Source organism: Oncorhynchus clarkii, unplaced genomic scaffold (genome assembly GCF_045791955.1).
Source record: "Oncorhynchus clarkii lewisi isolate Uvic-CL-2024 unplaced genomic scaffold, UVic_Ocla_1.0 unplaced_contig_5646_pilon_pilon, whole genome shotgun sequence".
Taxonomy (NCBI): Eukaryota; Metazoa; Chordata; class Actinopteri; order Salmoniformes; family Salmonidae; genus Oncorhynchus; species Oncorhynchus clarkii.
This window is the reverse complement of record NW_027258006.1, coordinates 19905-40000: the sequence shown is the minus strand read 5'-3', so window position 1 is coordinate 40000 and position 20096 is coordinate 19905. Positions and strand designations below refer to the sequence as shown.

Below are 20096 nucleotides of genomic sequence, written 5' to 3'. Positions count from 1 at the left end.
CCACCTCATCTTCTCTCCATCCATCACCTCGGTTCTCCACGTAATACCCAATGTCCCCTTGTCCTCCGCTCCTCTTCTGTCTCCTCTCCACACACCCCCCTCTATCTATCATTATCTTATGTCTCCTCTCCACACCCCCCCTCTATCTATCATTCTCTTATGTCTCCTCTCCACACCCCCTCTCTATCTATCATTCTCTTATGTCTCCTCTCCACACCCCCTCTCTATCTATCATTATCTTATGTCTCCTCTCCACACCCCCTCTCTATCTATCATTCTCTTATGTCTCCTCTCCACACACCCTCTCTATCTATCATTCTCTTATGTCTCCTCTCCACACCCCCTCTCTATCTATCATTCTCTTATGTCTCCTCTCCACACACCCCCCTCTATCTATCATTATCTTATGTCTCCTCTCCACACACCCCCTCTATCTATCATTCTCTTTTGTCTCCTCTCCACACACCCCCTCTCTATCTATCATTATCTTATGTCTCCTCTCCACACCCCCTCTCTATCTATCATTCTCTTATGTCTCCTCTCCACACACCCCCCTCTATCTATCATTCTCTTATGTCTCCTCTCCACACACCCCCTCTATCTATCATTCTCTTATGTCTCCTCTCCACACACCCCCTCTCTATCTATCATTATCTTATGTCTCCTCTCCACACCCCCTCTCTATCTATCATTCTCTTATGTCTCCTCTCCACACACCCCCCTCTATCTATCATTCTCTTATGTCTCCTCTCCACACACCCCCTCTATCTATCATTCTCTTATGTCTCCTCTCCACACCCCCTCTCTATATATCATTCTCTTATGTCTCCTCTCCACACCCCCTCTCTATCTATCATTCTCTTATGTCTCCTCTCCACACACCCCCACTATCTATCATTCTCTTATGTCTCCTCTCCACGCCCCCTCTCTATCTATCATTCTCTTATGTCTCCTCTCCACACACCCCCCTCTATCTATCATTCTCTTATGTCTCCTCTCCACACCCCCTCTCTATCTATCATTCTCTTATGTCTCCTCTCCACACACCCCCTCTATCTATCATTCTCTTATGTCTCCTCTCCACACACCCCCTCTCTATCTATCATTATCTTATGTCTCCTCTCCACACCCCCTCTCTATCTATCATTCTCTTATGTCTCCTCTCCACACACCCCCTCTCTATCTATCATTATCTTATGTCTCCTCTCCACACCCCCTCTCTATCTATCATTCTCTTATGTCTCCTCTCCACACACCCCCTCTATCTATCATTCTCTTATGTCTCCTCTCCACACACCCCCTCTATCTATCATTCTCTTATGTCTCCTCTCCACACCCCCTCTCTATATATCATTCTCTTATGTCTCCTCTCCACACCCCCTCTCTATCTATCATTCTCTTATGTCTCCTCTCCACACACCCCCTCTATCTATCATTCTCTTATGTCTCCTCTCCACACACCCCCTCTCTATCTATCATTCTCTTATGTCTCCTCTCCACACCCCCTCTCTATCTATCATTTTCTTATGTCTCCTCTCCACACACCCCCTCTATCTATCATTCTCTTATGTCTCCTCTCCACACCCCCTCTCTATATATCATTATCTTATGTCTCCTCTCCACACCCCCTCTCTATCTATCATTATCTTATGTCTCCTCTCCACACACCCCCTCTATCTATCATTCTCTTATGTCTCCTCTCCACACACCCCCTCTCTATCTATCATTCTCTTATGTCTCCTCTCCACACCCCCCTCTATCTATCATTCTCTTATGTCTCCTCTCCACACCCCCTCTCTATCTATCATTCTCTTATGTCTCCTCTCCACACACCCCCCTCTATCTATCATTCTCTTATGTCTCCTCTCCACACACCCCCTCTATCTCTCATTCTCTTATGTCTCCTCTCCACACCCCCTCTCTATCTGTCATTCTCTTATGTCTCCTCTCCACACCCCCTCTCTATCTATCATTCTCTTATGTCTCCTCTCCACACCCCCTCTCTATCTATCATTCTCTTATGTCTCCTCTCCACACCCCCTCTCTATCTATCATTCTCTTATGTCTCCTCTCCACACACCCTCCTCTATCTATCATTCTCTTATGTCTCCTCTCCACACCCCCTCTCTATCTATCCATTCGCTTCTCTGTCCACTGCACTTCTCTTTTCTTTTGTCCCCTCTACCTTTCTCCTCTCCTCTCCCTTCCTCCATCCCTCTCCCCTGGCTCTCCCTCTCTCCCTCCCCCTGGCTGTCTCTCCCTCCCTCCCTCCCCCCTGACTGTCTCTCCCTCCCTCCCCCCTGGCTGTCTCTCCCTCCCTCCCCCCTGGCTGTCTCTCCCTCCCAACCCCTGGCTGTCTCTTCCTCCCTCCCCCCTGGCTGTCTCTCCCCCTGGCTGTCTCTCTCTCCCTCCCTCCCCCCTGGCTCTCTCCCTCCCTCCCTCCCCCTGGCTGTCTCTCTCCCTCCCCCCCTGGCTCTCTCTCTCCCTCCCTACCCCCTGGCTGTCTCTCTCTCCCTCCCTCCCCCCTGGCTGTCTCTCTCTCCCTCCCTCCCCCCTGGCTCTCTCCCTCCCTCCCTCCCCCTGGCTGTCTCTCTCCCTCCCCCCCTGGCTCTCTCTCTCCCTCCCTACCCCCTGGCTGTCTCTCTCTCCCTCCCTCCCCCCTGGCTGTCTCTCTCTCCCTCCCTCTCCCCTGGCTCTCTCTCTCTCCCTCCCTCCCCCTGGCTCTCTCTCCCACCCTCCCCCTGGCTGTCTCTCTCTCCCTCCCTCCCCCTGGCTGCCCCCCCCCCCCTGCCTCTCTCTCCCTCCCTCCCCCTGGCTCTCTCTCCCTCTCTCCCCCATCAGGATCATCCAGAGAGGCCTGAGGTGCCATGGCTGTCAGAGTTTACCTGGCAGACATGCTGTGAGCTGGAGGACACGCTGCCCTGCTTCAACGGCATCAAGAGAGAGATCACCGCCACACCCATCTCTATAAAACTAGGTAGAGTAACACAGCTTAAATAACCTAGACACCCATCTCTATAAAACTAGGTAGAGTAACACAACTAAAATAACCTAGACACCCATCTCTATAAAACTAGGTAGAGTAGTAACACACAGCTAAAATAACCTAGACACCCATCTCTATAAAACTAGGTAGAGTAACACAACTAAAATAACCTAGACACCCATCTCTATAAAACTAGGTAGAGTAGTAACACACAGCTTAAATAACCTAGACACCCATCTCTATAAAACTAGGTAGAGTAGTAACACAGCTAAAATAACCTAGACACCCATCTCTATAAAACTAGGTAGAGTAGTAACACAGCTTAAATAACATAGACACCCATCTCTATAAAACTAGGTAGAGTAGTAACACAGCTAAAATAACCTAGACACCCATCTCTATAAAACTAGGTAGAGTAGTAACACACAGCTTAAATAACCTAGACACCCATCTCTATAAAACTAGGTAGAGTAGTAACACACAGCTTAAATAACCTAGACACCCATCTCTATAAAACTAGGTAGAGTAACACACAGCTTAAATAACCTAGACACCCATCTCTATAAAACTAGGTAGAGTAACACACAGCTAAAATAACCTAGACACCCATCTCTATAAAACTAGGTAGAGTAGTAACACACAGCTTAAATAACCTAGACACCCATCTCTATAAAACTAGGTAGAGTAGTAACACACAGCTTAAATAACCTAGACACCCATCTCTATAAAACTAGGTAGAGTAGTAACACACAGCTTAAATAACCTAGACACCCATCTCTATAAAACTAGGTAGAGTAACACACAGCTAAAATAACCTAGACACCCATCTCTATAAAACTAGGTAGAGTAGTAACACAGCTTAAATAACCTAGACACCCATCTCCATAAAACTAGGTAGAGTAACACACAGCTAAAATAACCTAGACACCCATCTCTATAAAACTAGGTAGAGTAGTAACACAAAGCTAAAATAACCTAGACACCCATCTCTATAAAACTAGGTAGAGTAGTAACACAGCTTAAATAACCTAGACACCCATCTCCATAAAACTAGGTAGAGTAACACACAGCTAAAATAACCTAGACACCCATCTCTATAAAACTAGGTAGAGTAGTAACACACAGCTTAAATAACCTAGACACCCATCTCTATAAAACTAGGTAGAGTAGTAACACACAGCTTAAATAACCTAGACACCCATCTCTATAAAACTAGGTAGAGTAGTAACACACAGCTTAAATAACCTAGACACCCATCTCTATAAAACTAGGTAGAGTAACACAACTAAAATAACCTAGAGATTACCACTAGGTAGAATAGTAACACACAGCTTAAATAACCTAGACACCCATCTCTATAAAACTAGGTAGAGTAGTAACACACAGCTAAAATAACCTAGACACCCATCTCTATAAAACTAGGTAGAGTAGTAACACACAGCTTAAATAACCTAGACACCCATCTCCATAAAACTAGGTAGAGTAGTAACACACAGCTAAAATAACCTAGACACCCATCTCTATAAAACTAGGTAGAGTAGTAACACACAGCTTAAATAACCTAGACACCCATCTCTATAAAACTAGGTAGAGTAGTAACACACAGCTAAAATAACCTAGAGATTACCACTAGGTAGAATAGTAACACAGCTAAAATAACCTAGAGATTACCACTAGGTAGAGTAGTAACACAGCTAAAATAACCTAGAGATTACCACTAGGTAGAGTAGTAACACAGCTAAAATAACCTAGAGATTACCACTAGGTAGAGTAGTAACACACAGCTAAAATAACCTAGAGATTACCACTAGGTAGAGTAACATACAGCTAAAATAACCTAGAGATTACCACTAGGTAGAGTAGTAACACAGCTAAAAATAACCTAGAGATTACCACTAGGTAGAGTTGTAACACAGCTAAAATAACATAGAGATTACCACTAGGTAGAGTAGTAACACACAGCTAAAATAACCTAGAGATTACCACTAGGTAGAGTAACATACAGCTAAAATAACCTAGAGATTACCACTAGGTAGAGTAGTAACACAGCTAAAAATAACCTAGAGATTACCACTAGGTAGAGTAGTAACACAGCTAAAATAACCTAGAGATTACCACTAGGTAGAGTAGTAACACAGCTAAAATAACCTAGAGATTACCACTAGGTAGAGTAGTAACACAGCTAAAATAACCTAGAGATTACCACTAGGTAGAGTAGTAACACAGATAAAATAACCTAAGAGATTACCACTAGGTAGAGTAGTAACACACAGCTAAAATAACCTAGATATTACCACTAGGTAGAGTGGTAACACAGCTAAAATAACCTAGAGATTACCACTAGGTAGAGTGGTAACACAGCTAAAATAACCTAGAGATTACCACTAGGTAGAGTGGTAACACAGCTAAAATAACCTAGAGATTACCACTAGGTAGAGTAGTAACACAGCTAAAATAACCTAGAGATTACCAGTAGGTAGAGTAGTAACACAGCTAAAATAACCTATAGATTACCACTAGGTAGAGTAGTAACACACAGCTAAGATAACCTAGAGATTACCACTAGGTAGAGTAGTAACACAGCTAAAATAACCTAGAGATTACCACTAGGTAGAGTAGTAACACACAGCTAAAATAACCTAGAGATTACCACTAGGTAGAGTAACATACAGCTAAAATAACCTATAGATTACCACTAGGTAGAGTAGTAACACAGCTAAAATAACCTAGAGATTACCACTAGGTAGAGTGGTAACACACAGCTAAAATAACCTAGAGATTACCACTAGGTAGAGTAGTAACACAGCTAAAATAACCTAGAGATTACCACTAGGTAGAGTAGTAACACAGCTAAAATAACCTAGAGATTACCACTAGGTAGAGTAGTAACACACAGCTAAAATAACCTAGAGATTACCACTAGGTAGAGTGGTAACACACAGCTAAAATAACCTAGAGATTACCACTAGGTAGAGTAGTAACACACAGCTAAAATAACCTAGAGATTACCACTAGGTAGAGTAGTAACACAGCTAAAATAACCTAGAGATTACCACTAGGTAGAGTAACATACAGCTAAAATAACCTATAGATTACCACTAGGTAGAGTGGTAACACACAGCTAAAATAACCTAGAGATTGCCACTAGGTAGAGTAGTAACACAGCTAAAATAACCTAGAGATTACCACTAGGTAGAGTAACATACAGCTAAAATAACCTAGAGATTGCCACTAGGTAGAGTGGTAACACACAGCTTAAATAACCTAGAGATTACCACTAGGTAGAGTAGTAACACATCTAAAATAACCTAGAGATTACCACTAGGTAGAGTAGTAACACAGCTAAAATAACCTAGAGATTACCACTAGGTAGAGTAGTAACACACAGCTAAAATAACCTAGAGATTACCACTAGGTAGAGTAGTAACACATCTAAAATAACCTAGAGATTACCACTAGGTAGAGTAGTAACCAGCTAAAATAACCTAGAGATTACCACTAGGTAGAGTGGTAACACAGCTAAAATAACCTAGAGATTACCACTAGGTAGAGTTGTAACACAGCTAAAATAACCTAGAGATTACCACTAGGTAGAGTGGTAACACAGCTAAAATAACCTAGAGATTATCACTAGGTAGAGTTGTAACACAGCTAAAATAACCTAGACATTACCACTACCTTGTAATCTGCTAATGATGTCAATGTCAATGCTAATGATGTCAATGGGAACACACACTCTTCTGCCTAGCTACAGAAGTAGATGAATATTGGAGTGTGTGTTCCCAGGTCGTCTGGAAGTGTGTTTCAACCCAGAGAACTGGCAGGGCTACGTGTCTGACTCCCAGCTGCCTCCCTACTCAGAGGAGATGTCTGAAGAAGAGAAGGAAAAGGCAAACGGGGTCAGGGGTCACTGGGATCAGAGACTGGGGGCCTTCCAGAAACTGGTGCTCATCAAGAGCTTCATGGAGGAGAAGGTAGTGGGGGTTGTTGGTGTGCGTGTGTGTGTGTGCGTGTGTGTGTGTGTGTGTGTGTGTGCGTGTGTGTGTGCGTGTGTGCGTGCACGTGTGTGTGTGTGTATCAGTCTGCTTGTGATGGTGAAAGGGCTGGCAGTTTTCTTGGCATCTCTCTCATTGTATGTTGTATATCAATGGTCATATTTGATAGAAGTTGCCCTTCAGGTCACACAGCGATATTTGCAGTTATGTTCATCCATCCGTTTTATTTAGGGTGTGTTCTTAAATTCAATCTGGAGTGCCAGAGTGTGGTCTGAGCGTTGTCCGATTGTACGTTGGTAAATCCAGAGCGTTTGGCTCACGGAGCGTTCAGAGCGCATACTGGACGCTCTGGCGCGAGGACTAGGTTTGAGCCGAGCGTTCTGACCTCACAACTATCGTCAACCACCCAAGCTAACTGGCTAACGTTGGCTAGCTGGCTAGCTACTTCCAGACACATAATGAGAGAACACCTCACTCTGACCGTTTTCCTTGAGCTAGCAGAGCTGGTTAGGCTGTTTTCATGTTATCCTGAGTGTTGGTGACTGTAACTGTGCTGCTGGCAACATTTTAATGATGTTTTTTTGCCAACGTTTGCTGACGGCGGCCATATTCAGCTGGTGTTGAACGTTTGTAAATGCAGTTATTCTGCTCTCTGAAACTCTCAGAGGAGAATACTCTGGAATCAGAGTAGATAGCCAGAGGGAGTTGACTTACTCTCCCGGCCACTCTCCCTCCCTCCCTCTAGGTGGTGTTTGCGGTGACAGAGTTTGTGATCGTGAGCCTGGGGAAACAGTTTGTAGAGAACCCTCCTGTTGACCTGGCCACTCTCTACAGTGACATGTCTCCCTCCACCCCCCTGGTCTTCATCCTCAGTACCGGATCAGACCCCATGGGAGCCTTCCAACGCTTCGCCAAGGAGAGGGGATACCTGGACAGGTGAGGGGGTGGGACAGCGGGAGGATGGAGGAGAAGGGGGAGGGAGGGAGGGGTAGTTGGGTACCACTGTCCCCCTCTCAGACTGTTCCCCTCTCTATGTCCGTCCCCTGCATCTCAGTATTAGCAACTTGTCCTTCTTTCTCATCATGTGTCCAGGTTTAGCTGGTGTTGTCCGGGTTAAGGGAGGGTTTGGCTGGTGTAGGCCGTCATTGTAAATAAGAATTTGTTCTTAACTGACTTGACTAGTTAAATAAAGGTTCAATGAAAAAGAAATCAATACAAATCTCTCTCTAGGTCAGGGTCCTCTCTGCCTCTCAATATTAACTCTCTGTCTCTCAGTATTAACCCTCTGTCTCTCAGTATTAACTCTCTGTCTCTCAGTATTAACTCTCTGTCTCTCAGTATTAACTCTCTGTCTCTCAGTATTAACTCTCTGTCTCTCAGTATTAACCCTCTGTCTCTCAGTATTAATCCTCTGCCTCTCAATATTAACTCTCTGTCTCTCAGTATTAACTCTGTCTCTCAGTATTAACCCTCTGTCTCTCAATATTAACTCTCTGTCTCTCAGTATTAACTCTGTCTCTCAGTATTAACCCTCTGTCTCTCAATATTAACTCTCTGTCTCTCAATATTAACTCTCTGTCTCTCAGTATTAACCCTCTGTCTCTCAATATTAACTCTCTGCCTCTCAATATTAACTCTCTGTCTCTCAGTATTAACTCTGTCTCTCAGTATTAACCCTCTGTCTCTCAATATTAACTCTCTGTCTCTCAATATTAACTCTCTGTCTCTCAGTATTAACCCTCTGTCTCTCAATATTAACTCTCTGCCTCTCAATATTAACTCTCTGTCTCTCAGTATTAACTCTGTCTCTCAGTATTAACCCTCTGTCTCTCAATATTAACTCTCTGTCTCTCAGTATTAACTCTGTCTCTCAGTATTAACCCTCTGTCTCTCAGTATTAACTCTCTGTCTCTCAGTATTAACTCTGTCTCTCAGTATTAACTCTCTGTCTCTCAGTATTAACTCTCTGTCTCTCAGTATTAACTCTCTGTCTCTCAGTATTAACTCTCTGTCTCTCAGTATTAACTCTCTGTCTCTCAGTATTAACTCTCTGTCGCTCAGTATTAACTCTCTGTCTCTCAGTATTAACTCTCTGTCTCTCAGTATTAACTCTCTGTCTCTCAGTATTAACTCTCTGTCGCTCAGTATTAACTCTCTGTCTCTCAGTATTAACTCTCTGTCTCTCAGTATTAACCCTCTGTCTCTCAGTATTAACTCTCTGTCTCTCAGTATTAACTCTCTGTCTCTCAGTATTAACTCTCTGTCTCTCAGTATTAACTCTGTCTCTCAGTATTAACTCTCTGTCTCTCAGTATTAACTCTCTGTCTCTCAGTATTAACTCTCTGTCTCTCAGTATTAACTCTGTCTCTCAGTATTAACTCTCTGTCTCTCAGTATTAACTCTCTGTCTCTCAGTATTAACTCTGTCTCTCAGTATTAACTCTGTCTCTCAGTATTAACTCTCTGTCTCTCAGTATTAACTCTGTCTCTCAGTATTAACTCTCTGTCTCTCAGTATTAACTCTCTGTCTCTCAGTATTATCTCTGTCTCTCAGTATTAACTCTCTGTCTCTCAGTATTAACTCTCTGTCTCTCAGTATTAACTCTGTCTCTCAGTATTAACTCTCTGTCTCTCAGTATTAACTCTCTGTCTCTCAGTATTAACTCTCTGTCTCTCAGTATTAACTCTGTCTCTCAGTATTAACTCTCTGTCTCTCAATATTAACTCACTGTCTCTCAGTATTAACTCTGTCTCTCAGTATTAACTCTGTCTCTCAGTATTAACTCTCTGTCTCTCAGTATTAACTCTCTGTATCTCAGTATTAACTCTGTCTCTCAGTATTAACTCTGTCTCTCAGTATTAACTCTGTCTCTCAGTATTAACTCTCTGTCTCTCAGTATTAACTCTCTGTCTCTCAGTATTAACTCTCTGTCTCTCAGTATTAACTCTCTGTCTCTCAGTATTAAGTCTCTGTCTCTCAGTATTAACTCTGTCTCTCAGTATTAACTCTCTGTCTCTCAGTATTAACTCTCTGTCTCTCAGTATTAACTCTGTCTCTCAGTATTAACTCTCTGTCTCTCAGTATTAACTCTCTGTCTCTCATTATTAACTCTCTGTCTCTCAGTATTAACTCTGTCTCTCAGTATGAACTCTCTGTCTCTCAATATTAACTCTCTGTATCTCAGTATTAACTCTGTCTCTCAGTATTAACTCTGTCTCTCAGTATTAACTCTCTGTCTCTCAGTATTAACTCTCTGTCTCTCAGTATTAACTCTGTCTCTCAGTATTAACTCTGTCTCTCAGTATTAACTCTGTCTCTCAGTATTAACTCTCTGTCTCTCAGTATTAACTCTCTGTCTCTCAGTATTAACTCTCTGTCTCTCAGTATTAACTCTCTGTCTCTCAGTATTAACTCTGTCTCTCAGTATTAACTCTGTCTCTCAGTATTAACTCTCTGTCTCTCAGTATTAACCCTCTGTCTCTCAGTATTATCTCTGTCTCTCAGTATTAACGCTGTCTCTCAGTATTAACTATCTGTCTCGCAGTATTAACTCTCTGTCTCTCAGTATTAACTCTCTGTCTCTCAGTATTAACTCTCTGTCTCTCAGTATTAACCCTCTGTCTCTCAATATTAACTCTCTGCCTCTCAATATTAACTCTCTGTCTCTCAGTATTAACTCTGTCTCTCAGTATTAACCCTCTGTCTCTCAATATTAACTCTCTGTCTCTCAGTATTAACTCTGTCTCTCAGTATTAACCCTCTGTCTCTCAGTATTAACTCTCTGTCTCTCAGTATTAACTCTGTCTCTCAGTATTAACTCTCTGTCTCTCAGTATTAACTCTCTGTCTCTCAGTATTAACTCTCTGTCTCTCAGTATTAACTCTCTGTCTCTCAGTATTAACTCTCTGTCTCTCAGTATTAACTCTCTGTCTCTCAGTATTAACTCTCTGTCGCTCAGTATTAACTCTCTGTCTCTCAGTATTAACTCTCTGTCTCTCAGTATTAACCCTCTGTCTCTCAGTATTAACTCTCTGTCTCTCAGTATTAACTCTCTGTCTCTCAGTATTAACTCTCTGTCTCTCAGTATTAACTCTCTGTCTCTCAGTATTAACTCTCTGTCTCTCAGTATTAACTCTCTGTCTCTCAGTATTAACTCTGTCTCTCAGTATTAACCCTCTGTCTCTCAGTATTAACTCTCTGTCTCTCAGTATTAACTCTCTGTCTCTCAGTATTAACCCTCTGTCTCTCAGTATTAACTCTCTGTCTCTCAGTATTAACTCTGTCTCTCAGTATTAACCCTCTGTCTCTCAGTATTAACTCTCTGTCTCTCAGTATTATCTCTGTCTCTCAGTATTAACTCTCTGTCTCTCAGTATTAACTCTCTGTCTCTCAGTATTAACTCTCTGTCTCTCAGTATTAACTCTGTCTCTCAGTATTAACTCTCTGTCTCTCAGTATTAACTCTCTGTCTCTCAGTATTAACTCTGTCTCTCAGTATTAACTCTGTCTCTCAGTATTAACTCTCTGTCTCTCAGTATTAACTCTGTCTCTCAGTATTAACTCTCTGTCTCTCAGTATTAACTCTGTCTCTCAGTATTAACTCTCTGTCTCTCAGTATTAACTCTGTCTCTCAGTATTAACCCTCTGTCTCTCAGTATTAACTCTCTGTCTCTCAGTATCATCTCTGTCTCTCAGTATTAACTCTGTCTCTCAGTATTAACTCTCTGTCTCTCAGTATTAACTCTCTGTCTCTCAGTATTAACTCTGTCTCTCAGTATTAACTCTCTGTCTCTCAGTATTAACTCTCTGTCTCTCATTATTAACTCTCTGTCTCTCAGTATTAACTCTGTCTCTCAGTATGAACTCTCTGTCTCTCAATATTAACTCTCTGTCTCTCAGTATTAACTCTGTCTCTCAGTATTAACTCTGTCTCTCAGTATTAACTCTCTGTCTCTCAGTATTAACTCTCTGTCTCTCAGTATTAACTCTGTCTCTCAGTATTAACTCTGTCTCTCAGTATTAACTCTGTCTCTCAGTATTAACTCTCTGTCTCTCAGTATTAACTCTCTGTCTCTCAGTATTAACTCTCTGTCTCTCAGTATTAACTCTCTGTCTCTCAGTATTAACTCTGTCTCTCAGTATTAACTCTGTCTCTCAGTATTAACTCTCTGTCTCTCAGTATTAACCCTCTGTCTCTCAGTATTATCTCTGTCTCTCAGTATTAACGCTGTCTCTCAGTATTAACTATCTGTCTCGCAGTATTAACTCTCTGTCTCTCAGTATTAACTCTCTGTCTCTCAGTATTAACTCTCTGTCTCTCAGTATTAACCCTCTGTCTCTCAATATTAACTCTCTGCCTCTCAATATTAACTCTCTGTCTCTCAGTATTAACTCTGTCTCTCAGTATTAACCCTCTGTCTCTCAATATTAACTCTCTGTCTCTCAGTATTAACTCTGTCTCTCAGTATTAACCCTCTGTCTCTCAGTATTAACTCTCTGTCTCTCAGTATTAACTCTGTCTCTCAGTATTAACTCTCTGTCTCTCAGTATTAACTCTCTGTCTCTCAGTATTAACTCTCTGTCTCTCAGTATTAACTCTCTGTCTCTCAGTATTAACTCTCTGTCTCTCAGTATTAACTCTCTGTCTCTCAGTATTAACTCTCTGTCGCTCAGTATTAACTCTCTGTCTCTCAGTATTAACTCTCTGTCTCTCAGTATTAACCCTCTGTCTCTCAGTATTAACTCTCTGTCTCTCAGTATTAACTCTCTGTCTCTCAGTATTAACTCTCTGTCTCTCAGTATTAACTCTCTGTCTCTCAGTATTAACTCTCTGTCTCTCAGTATTAACTCTGTCTCTCAGTATTAACCCTCTGTCTCTCAGTATTAACTCTCTGTCTCTCAGTATTAACTCTCTGTCTCTCAGTATTAACCCTCTGTCTCTCAGTATTAACTCTCTGTCTCTCAGTATTAACTCTGTCTCTCAGTATTAACCCTCTGTCTCTCAGTATTAACTCTCTGTCTCTCAGTATTATCTCTGTCTCTCAGTATTAACTCTCTGTCTCTCAGTATTAACTCTCTGTCTCTCAGTATTAACTCTCTGTCTCTCAGTATTAACTCTGTCTCTCAGTATTAACTCTCTGTCTCTCAGTATTAACTCTCTGTCTCTCAGTATTAACTCTGTCTCTCAGTATTAACTCTGTCTCTCAGTATTAACTCTCTGTCTCTCAGTATTAACTCTGTCTCTCAGTATTAACTCTCTGTCTCTCAGTATTAACTCTGTCTCTCAGTATTAACTCTCTGTCTCTCAGTATTAACTCTGTCTCTCAGTATTAACCCTCTGTCTCTCAGTATTAACTCTCTGTCTCTCAGTATCATCTCTGTCTCTCAGTATTAACTCTCTGTCTCTCAGTATTAACTCTCTGTCTCTCAGTATTAACTCTGTCTCTCAGTATTAACTCTCTGTCTCTCAGTATTAACTCTCTGTCTCTCAATATTAACTCACTGTCTCTCAGTATTAACTCTGTCTCTCAGTATTAACTCTGTCTCTCAGTATTAACTCTCTGTCTCTCAGTATTAACTCTCTGTATCTCAGTATTAACTCTGTCTCTCAGTATTAACTCTGTCTCTCAGTATTAACTCTGTCTCTCAGTATTAACTCTCTGTCTCTCAGTATTAACTCTCTGTCTCTCAGTATTAACTCTCTGTCTCTCAGTATTAACTCTCTGTCTCTCAGTATTAACTCTCTGTTTCTCAGTATTAACTCTGTCTCTCAGTATTAACTCTCTGTCTCTCAGTATTAACTCTCTGTCTCTCAGTATTAACTCTGTCTCTCAGTATTAACTCTCTGTCTCTCAGTATTAACTCTCTGTCTCTCATTATTAACTCTCTGTCTCTCAGTATTAACTCTGTCTCTCAGTATGAACTCTCTGTCTCTCAATATTAACTCTCTGTCTCTCAGTATTAACTCTGTCTCTCAGTATTAATCATCTGTCTCTCAGTATTAACTCTGTCTCTCAGTATTAACCCTCTGTCTCTCAGTATTAATCATCTGTCTCTCAGTGTTAACTCCATCTCTCAGTGTTAACTCTGTATCTCAGTATTAATCCTCTGTCTCTCAGTATTAACTCTGTCTCTCAGTATTAACTCTCTGTCTCTCAGTATTAACCCTCTGTCTCTCAGTATTAACTCTGTCTCTCAGTATTAACTCTGTCTCTCAGTATTAATCATCTGTCTCTCAGTATTAACTCTGTCTCTCAGTATTAACCCTCTGTCTCTCAGTATTAATCATCTCTCTCTCAGTGTTAACTCCATCTCTCAGTGTTAACTCTGTATCTCAGTATTAATCCTCTGTCTCTCAGTATTAACTCTGTCTCTCAGTATTAACCCTCTGTCTCTCAGTATTAACTCTGTCTCTCAGTATTAATCCTCTGCCTCTCAGTATTAACTCTCTGTCTCTCAGTATTAACCCTCTGTCTCTCAGTATTAACTCTGTCTCTCAGTATTAACTCTGTCTCTCAGTAGTAATCATCTGTCTCTCAGTGTTAACTCCATCTCTCAGTGTTAACTCTGTATCTCAGTATTAATCCTCTGTCTCTCAGTATTAACTCTGTCTCTCAGTATTAACTCTCTGTCTCTCAGTATTAACCCTCTGTCTCTCAGTATTATCTCTGTCTCTCAGTATTAACTCTGTCTCTCAGTATTAACTCTGTCTCTCAGTATTAATCATCTGTCTCTCAGTATTAACTCTGTCTCTCAGTATTAACCCTCTGTCTCTCAGTATTAACTCTGTCTCTCAGTATTAATCCTCTGCCTCTCAGTATTAACTCTCTGTCTCTCAGTATTAACCCTCTGTCTCTCAGTATTAACTCTGTCTCTCAGTATTAACTCTGTCTCTCAGTATTAATCATCTGTCTCTCAGTATTAACTCTGTCTCTCAGTATTAACCCTCTGTCTCTCAGTATTAATCATCTGTCTCTCAGTGTTAACTCCATCTCTCAGTGTTAACTCTGTATCTCAGTATTAATCCTCTGTCTCTCAGTATTAATCCTCTGTCTCTCAGTGTTAACCCCCTGTCTCTCTCTCCAGGGTGAGGTCTATCTCTCTAGGTCAGGGTCTCTCAGTATTAACCCCATGTCTCTCTCTCCAGGGTGAGGTCTATCTCTCTAGGTCAGGGTCTCTCAGTGTTAATCCTCTGTCTCTCTCTCCAGGGTGAGGTCTATCTCTCTAGGTCAGGGTCTCTCAGTATTAACCCCATGTCTCTCTCTCCAGGGTGAGGTCTATCTCTCTAGGTTAGGGTCTCTCAGTGTTAACCTTCTGTCTCTCTCTCCAGGGTAAGGTCTATCTCTCTAGGTCAGTGTCTCTCAGTATTAACCCCATGTCTCTCTCTCCAGGGTGAGGTCTATCTCTCTAGGTCAGGGTCTCTCAGGATTAACTCTCTGTCTCTCAGTGTTAACCCTCTGTCTCTCTCTCCAGGGTGAGGTCTATCTCTCTAGGTCAGGGACTCTCAGTGTTAACCCCATGTCTCTCTCTCCAGTGTGAGGTCTATCTCTCTAGGTCAGGGTCTCTCCGTGTTAACCTTCTGTCTCTCTCTCCAGGGTGAGGTCTATCTCTCTAGGTCAGGGTCTCTCAGTATTAACCCCATGTCTCTCTCTCCAGGGTGAGGTCTATCTCTCTAGGTCAGGGTCTCTCAGTATTAACTCTCTGTCTCTCAGTTTTAACCCCATGTCTCTCTCTCCAGGGTGAGGTCTATCTCTCTAGGTCAGGGTCTCTCAGTTTTAACTCTCTGTCTCTCAGTATTAACCCCATGTCTCTCTCTCCAGGGTGAGGTCTATCTCTCTAGGTCAGGGTCTCTCAGGATTAACTCTCTGTCTCTCAGTGTTAACCCTCTGTCTCTCTCTCCAGGGTGAGGTCTATCTCTCTAGGTCAGGGTCTCTCAGTGTTAACCTTCTGTCTCTCTCTCCAGGGTGAGGTCTATCTCTCTAGGTCAGGGTCTCTCAGTATTAACCCCATGTCTCTCTCTCCAGGGTGAGGTCTATCTCTCTAGGTCAGGGTCTCTCAGTATTAACTCTCTGTCTCTCAGTATTAACCCCATGTCTCTCTCTCCAGGGTGAGGTCTATCTCTCTAGGTCAGGGTCTCTCAGTTTTAACTCTCTGTCTCTCAGTATTAACCCCATGTCTCTCTCTCCAGGGTGAGGTCTATCTCTCTAGGTCAGGGTCTCTCAGTTTTAACTCTCTGTCTCTCAGTATTAACCCCATGTCTCTCTCTCCAGGGTGAGGTCTATCTCTCTAGGTCAGGGTCAGGGTCCTATAGCTGAGAAGATGATTCTGGAAGCTCTGAAGAGTGGTAACTGGATCTTCCTCCAGAACTGTCACCTGGCTGTGTCCTGGATGTTAGCCATGGAGGAACTTATCAAGACCTTCACTGAGCCGGGTCAGACACCCTAAACACACACACACACCACCTACACACAGACACACACAGACACACACACATAACCTACACACAGACACCCGTGACACACACACACCACCTACACACAGACACACACACTGTAGACACACACACACACCCTACACACAGACACACACACACTCACATAACCTACACACAGACACCCGTGACACACACACACCACCTACACACAGACACACACACTGTAGACACACACACACACCCTACACACAGACACACACACACACACATAACCTAAACACACACACCCTAAACACACACACACCATTTATATTGACCATATTCCCTACAGTATATGACATCCTAGGTCATATAGGTAGGATGTAGGATTTGTTCTTAACTGACTTGCCTAGTTAAATAAAGGTAAAATAAAAAATAAATAAATAAATAAAACAAAGTAGATGTCCTAACCGACTTGCCAAAACTATAGTTTGTTTACAAGAAATTTGTGGAGTGGTTGAAAAAATAGTTTTAATGACTCCAACCTAAGTGTATGTAAACTTCCGACTTCAACTGTATGTACCTGGGTATCAGGTGGTGTGAGGTGTTGCTGTGTGGTTTGGTCAGGACACAAGGTGAATGGGGATTTGAATGGCTCTCACACACACACCCTGCACCTGCGGCTGTCCTGTGCTGCTGGACCTCTCTACGACACGCTATGGACTGGACTGACCCTGTGTTTATGTCTACTGACTCATTCTGTCACCTCCTCCCTGTTAGACACGGTGATCCATGAGAACTTCAGGTTGTTCCTGAGCTCCATGCCCACCAAGGTGTTCCCTGTCACCGTCCTCCAGAACTCTGTCAAGGTAACACTCACCTTTACACTCTGTCACAGGACATAGAGACCTTCGATTCTACAACTCAAACTTAGGTTCTACTACTCCGTTTTAGATTCTGGAACTCAGTCTTAGATGATGAAACTCAGTTTTAGGTTCTAGAATTCAGTCTTAGGTTCTAGAATTCAGTCTTATGTTCTGGAATCTGTCTTAGGTTGTAGAATCTGTTTTAGGTTCTGGAATCTCAGTCTTAGGTTCTACAATCTCAGTCTTAGTTCTACAACTCAGTCTTAGGTTCTAGAGCATAATCTTGGATTAAATTGAAACAGGATTCTCAAGGCTCTGTTGAGATATTTTGGGATCTTTTCCATAAATATTTTTCCTGTTGCGTCTTTGGACAGATTGTCCTCTCAACCTTAGCCACTCCTCTCAACCTTAGCCACTCCGGACAGTGTTTCATATCCCTCACAGGGCCTTCTCTAACCACGAGAGAGTGGTCCTGTCACACATGGCTTACACACACATGTAGGGCCATCACTCTTTATAGACACATACACACGTGTGTGCTCACACACACCTAACCCATGTAATTGAGCGTGGGTGCATATCTATGTCTCGGAATTATCTGATTCGTTATCCTTTTATTTCCACATCTGTCTGTGGACGTCTGTGTGTCTGTGGACATCTGTGTGTCTGTGGACGTGTGTGTGTGTGTGCCGTGGACGTCTGTGTGTGTGTGTGTGCGTGCGTGCGTGCGTGCGTGGGCCAGGTGACCAACGAGCCTCCTAAGGGTCTACGTGCCAATGTGCGCCGGGCGTTCACTGAGATCACCAACAACTTCTTTGAGGAGCACATCCTGGGACGCCAGTGGAGGAAGATCATCTTTGGAGTCTGCTTCTTCCACGCCATCATACAGGTCAGAACACACCTCCTACTGTATTCATTATGTCAGAACACACCTCCTACTGTATTCATTATGTCAGAACACACACCTACTGTATTCATTATGTCAGAACACACACCTCCTACTGTAGTCATTATGTCAGCACACACACCTCCTACTGTATTCATTATGTCAGAACACACCTCCTACTGTATTCATTATGTCAGAACACACACCTCCTACTGTATTCATTATGTCAGAACACACACCTCCTACTGTATTCATTATGTCAGAACACACACCTCCTACTGTATTCATTAGGTCAGAACACACACCTCCTACTGTATTCATTATGTCAGAACACACACCTCCTACTGTATTCATTATGTCAGAACACACACCTCCTACTGTATTCATTATGTCAGAACACACACCTCCTACTGTATTCATTATGTCAGAACACACACCTCCTACTGTATTCATTAGGTCAGAACACACACCTCCTACTGTATTCATTATGTCAGAACACACACCTACTGTATTCATTATGTCAGAACACACACCTCCTACTGTATTCATTATGTCAGAACACACACCTCCTACAGTATTCATTATGTCAGAACACACACCTCCTACTGTATTCATTATGTCAGAACACACACCTCCTACTGTATTCATTATGTCAGAACACACACCTCCTACTGTATTCATTATGTCAGAACACACACCTTCTACTGTATTCATTATGTCAGACAACACACCTCCTACTGTATTCATTATGTCAGAACACACACCTCCTACTGTAGTCATTATGTCAGAACACACACCTCCTACTGTATTCATTATGTCAGAACACACACCTCCTACTGTATTCATTATGTCAGAACACACACCTCCTACTGTATTCATTATGTCAGAACACACCTCCTACTGTATTCATTATGTCAGAACACACCTCCTACTGTATTCATATGTCAGAACACACACCTCCTACTGTAGTCATTATGTCAGAACACACCTCCTACTGTATTCATTATGTCAGAACACACACCTCCTACTGTATTCATTATGTCAGAACACACACCTCCTACTGTATTCATTATGTCAGAACACACACCTCCTACTGTATTCATTATGTCAGAACACACACCTACTGTATTCATTATGTTAGAACACACACCTCCTACTGTATTCATTATGTCAGAACACACACCTCCTACTGTATTCATTATGTCAGAACACACACCTCCTACTGTATTCATTATGTCAGAACACACACCTCCTACTGTATTCATTATGTCAGAACACACCTCCTACTGTATTCATTGTCTTTGTAACTGATGTTGAGATTGACAGTAGAATAAAAACGCTGAGTGTGTGTTGCAGGAGAGGAAGAAGTTTGGTCCTCTGGGTTGGAACATCCGTTATGAGTTCAACGACAGCGACAGAGAGTGTGCCCTGCTCAACCAGAACCTCTACTGTCAGACTGGTCACATACCCTGGGATGCTCTCATCTACATCACTGGTAGGACTGTGTGTGTATCGGCCGCCCTGCCTGTCTCCCTCCTTACCTGTCTCCCTGCCTGCCTCCTTGCCTCCCTTCCTGCCTGCCTGTCTCCCTGCCTCCCTCCCTGCCTGCCTGTCTCCCTGCCTCCCTCCCTGTCTGTCTGTCTCCCTCCTTGCCTGTCTCCCTGCCTGCCTCCTTGCCTCCCTCCCTGCCTGTCTCCCTTCCTGCCTCCCTGTCTGTCTCCCTTCCCGCCTCCCTCCCTGCCTGTCTGTCTCCCTCCTTGCCTGTCTCCCTGCCTCCCTCCCTGCCTACCTGTCTCCCTGCCTCCCTCCCTGTCTGTCTGTCTCCCTCCTTGCCTGCCTCCTTGCCTCCCTCCCTGCCTGCCTGTCTCCCTTCCCGCCTCCCTGTCTGCCTGTCTCCCTGCCTGCCTGTCTCCCTTCCCGCCTCCCTGTCTGCCTGTCTCCCTGTCTGCCTG

The 20096-nt window shown here is 43.0% G+C and overlaps 1 protein-coding gene across 1 annotated transcript in view; it reads left to right on the top strand.

Moving 5' to 3' along the window:
- LOC139394477 (dynein axonemal heavy chain 6-like) overlaps window positions 1-20096 on the top strand; it is a 157658-nt gene that overhangs the window by 121254 nt on the left and 16308 nt on the right. Inside the window, exons 68-74 of the mRNA XM_071142548.1 lie at window positions 2842-2977; window positions 6773-6960; window positions 7727-7917; window positions 16250-16410; window positions 17173-17261; window positions 18001-18147; window positions 19501-19639. Coding sequence (XP_070998649.1) covers window positions 2842-2977; window positions 6773-6960; window positions 7727-7917; window positions 16250-16410; window positions 17173-17261; window positions 18001-18147; window positions 19501-19639 — 1051 coding nt within the window. The remainder of the gene's footprint in view (window positions 1-2841; window positions 2978-6772; window positions 6961-7726; window positions 7918-16249; window positions 16411-17172; window positions 17262-18000; window positions 18148-19500; window positions 19640-20096) is intronic.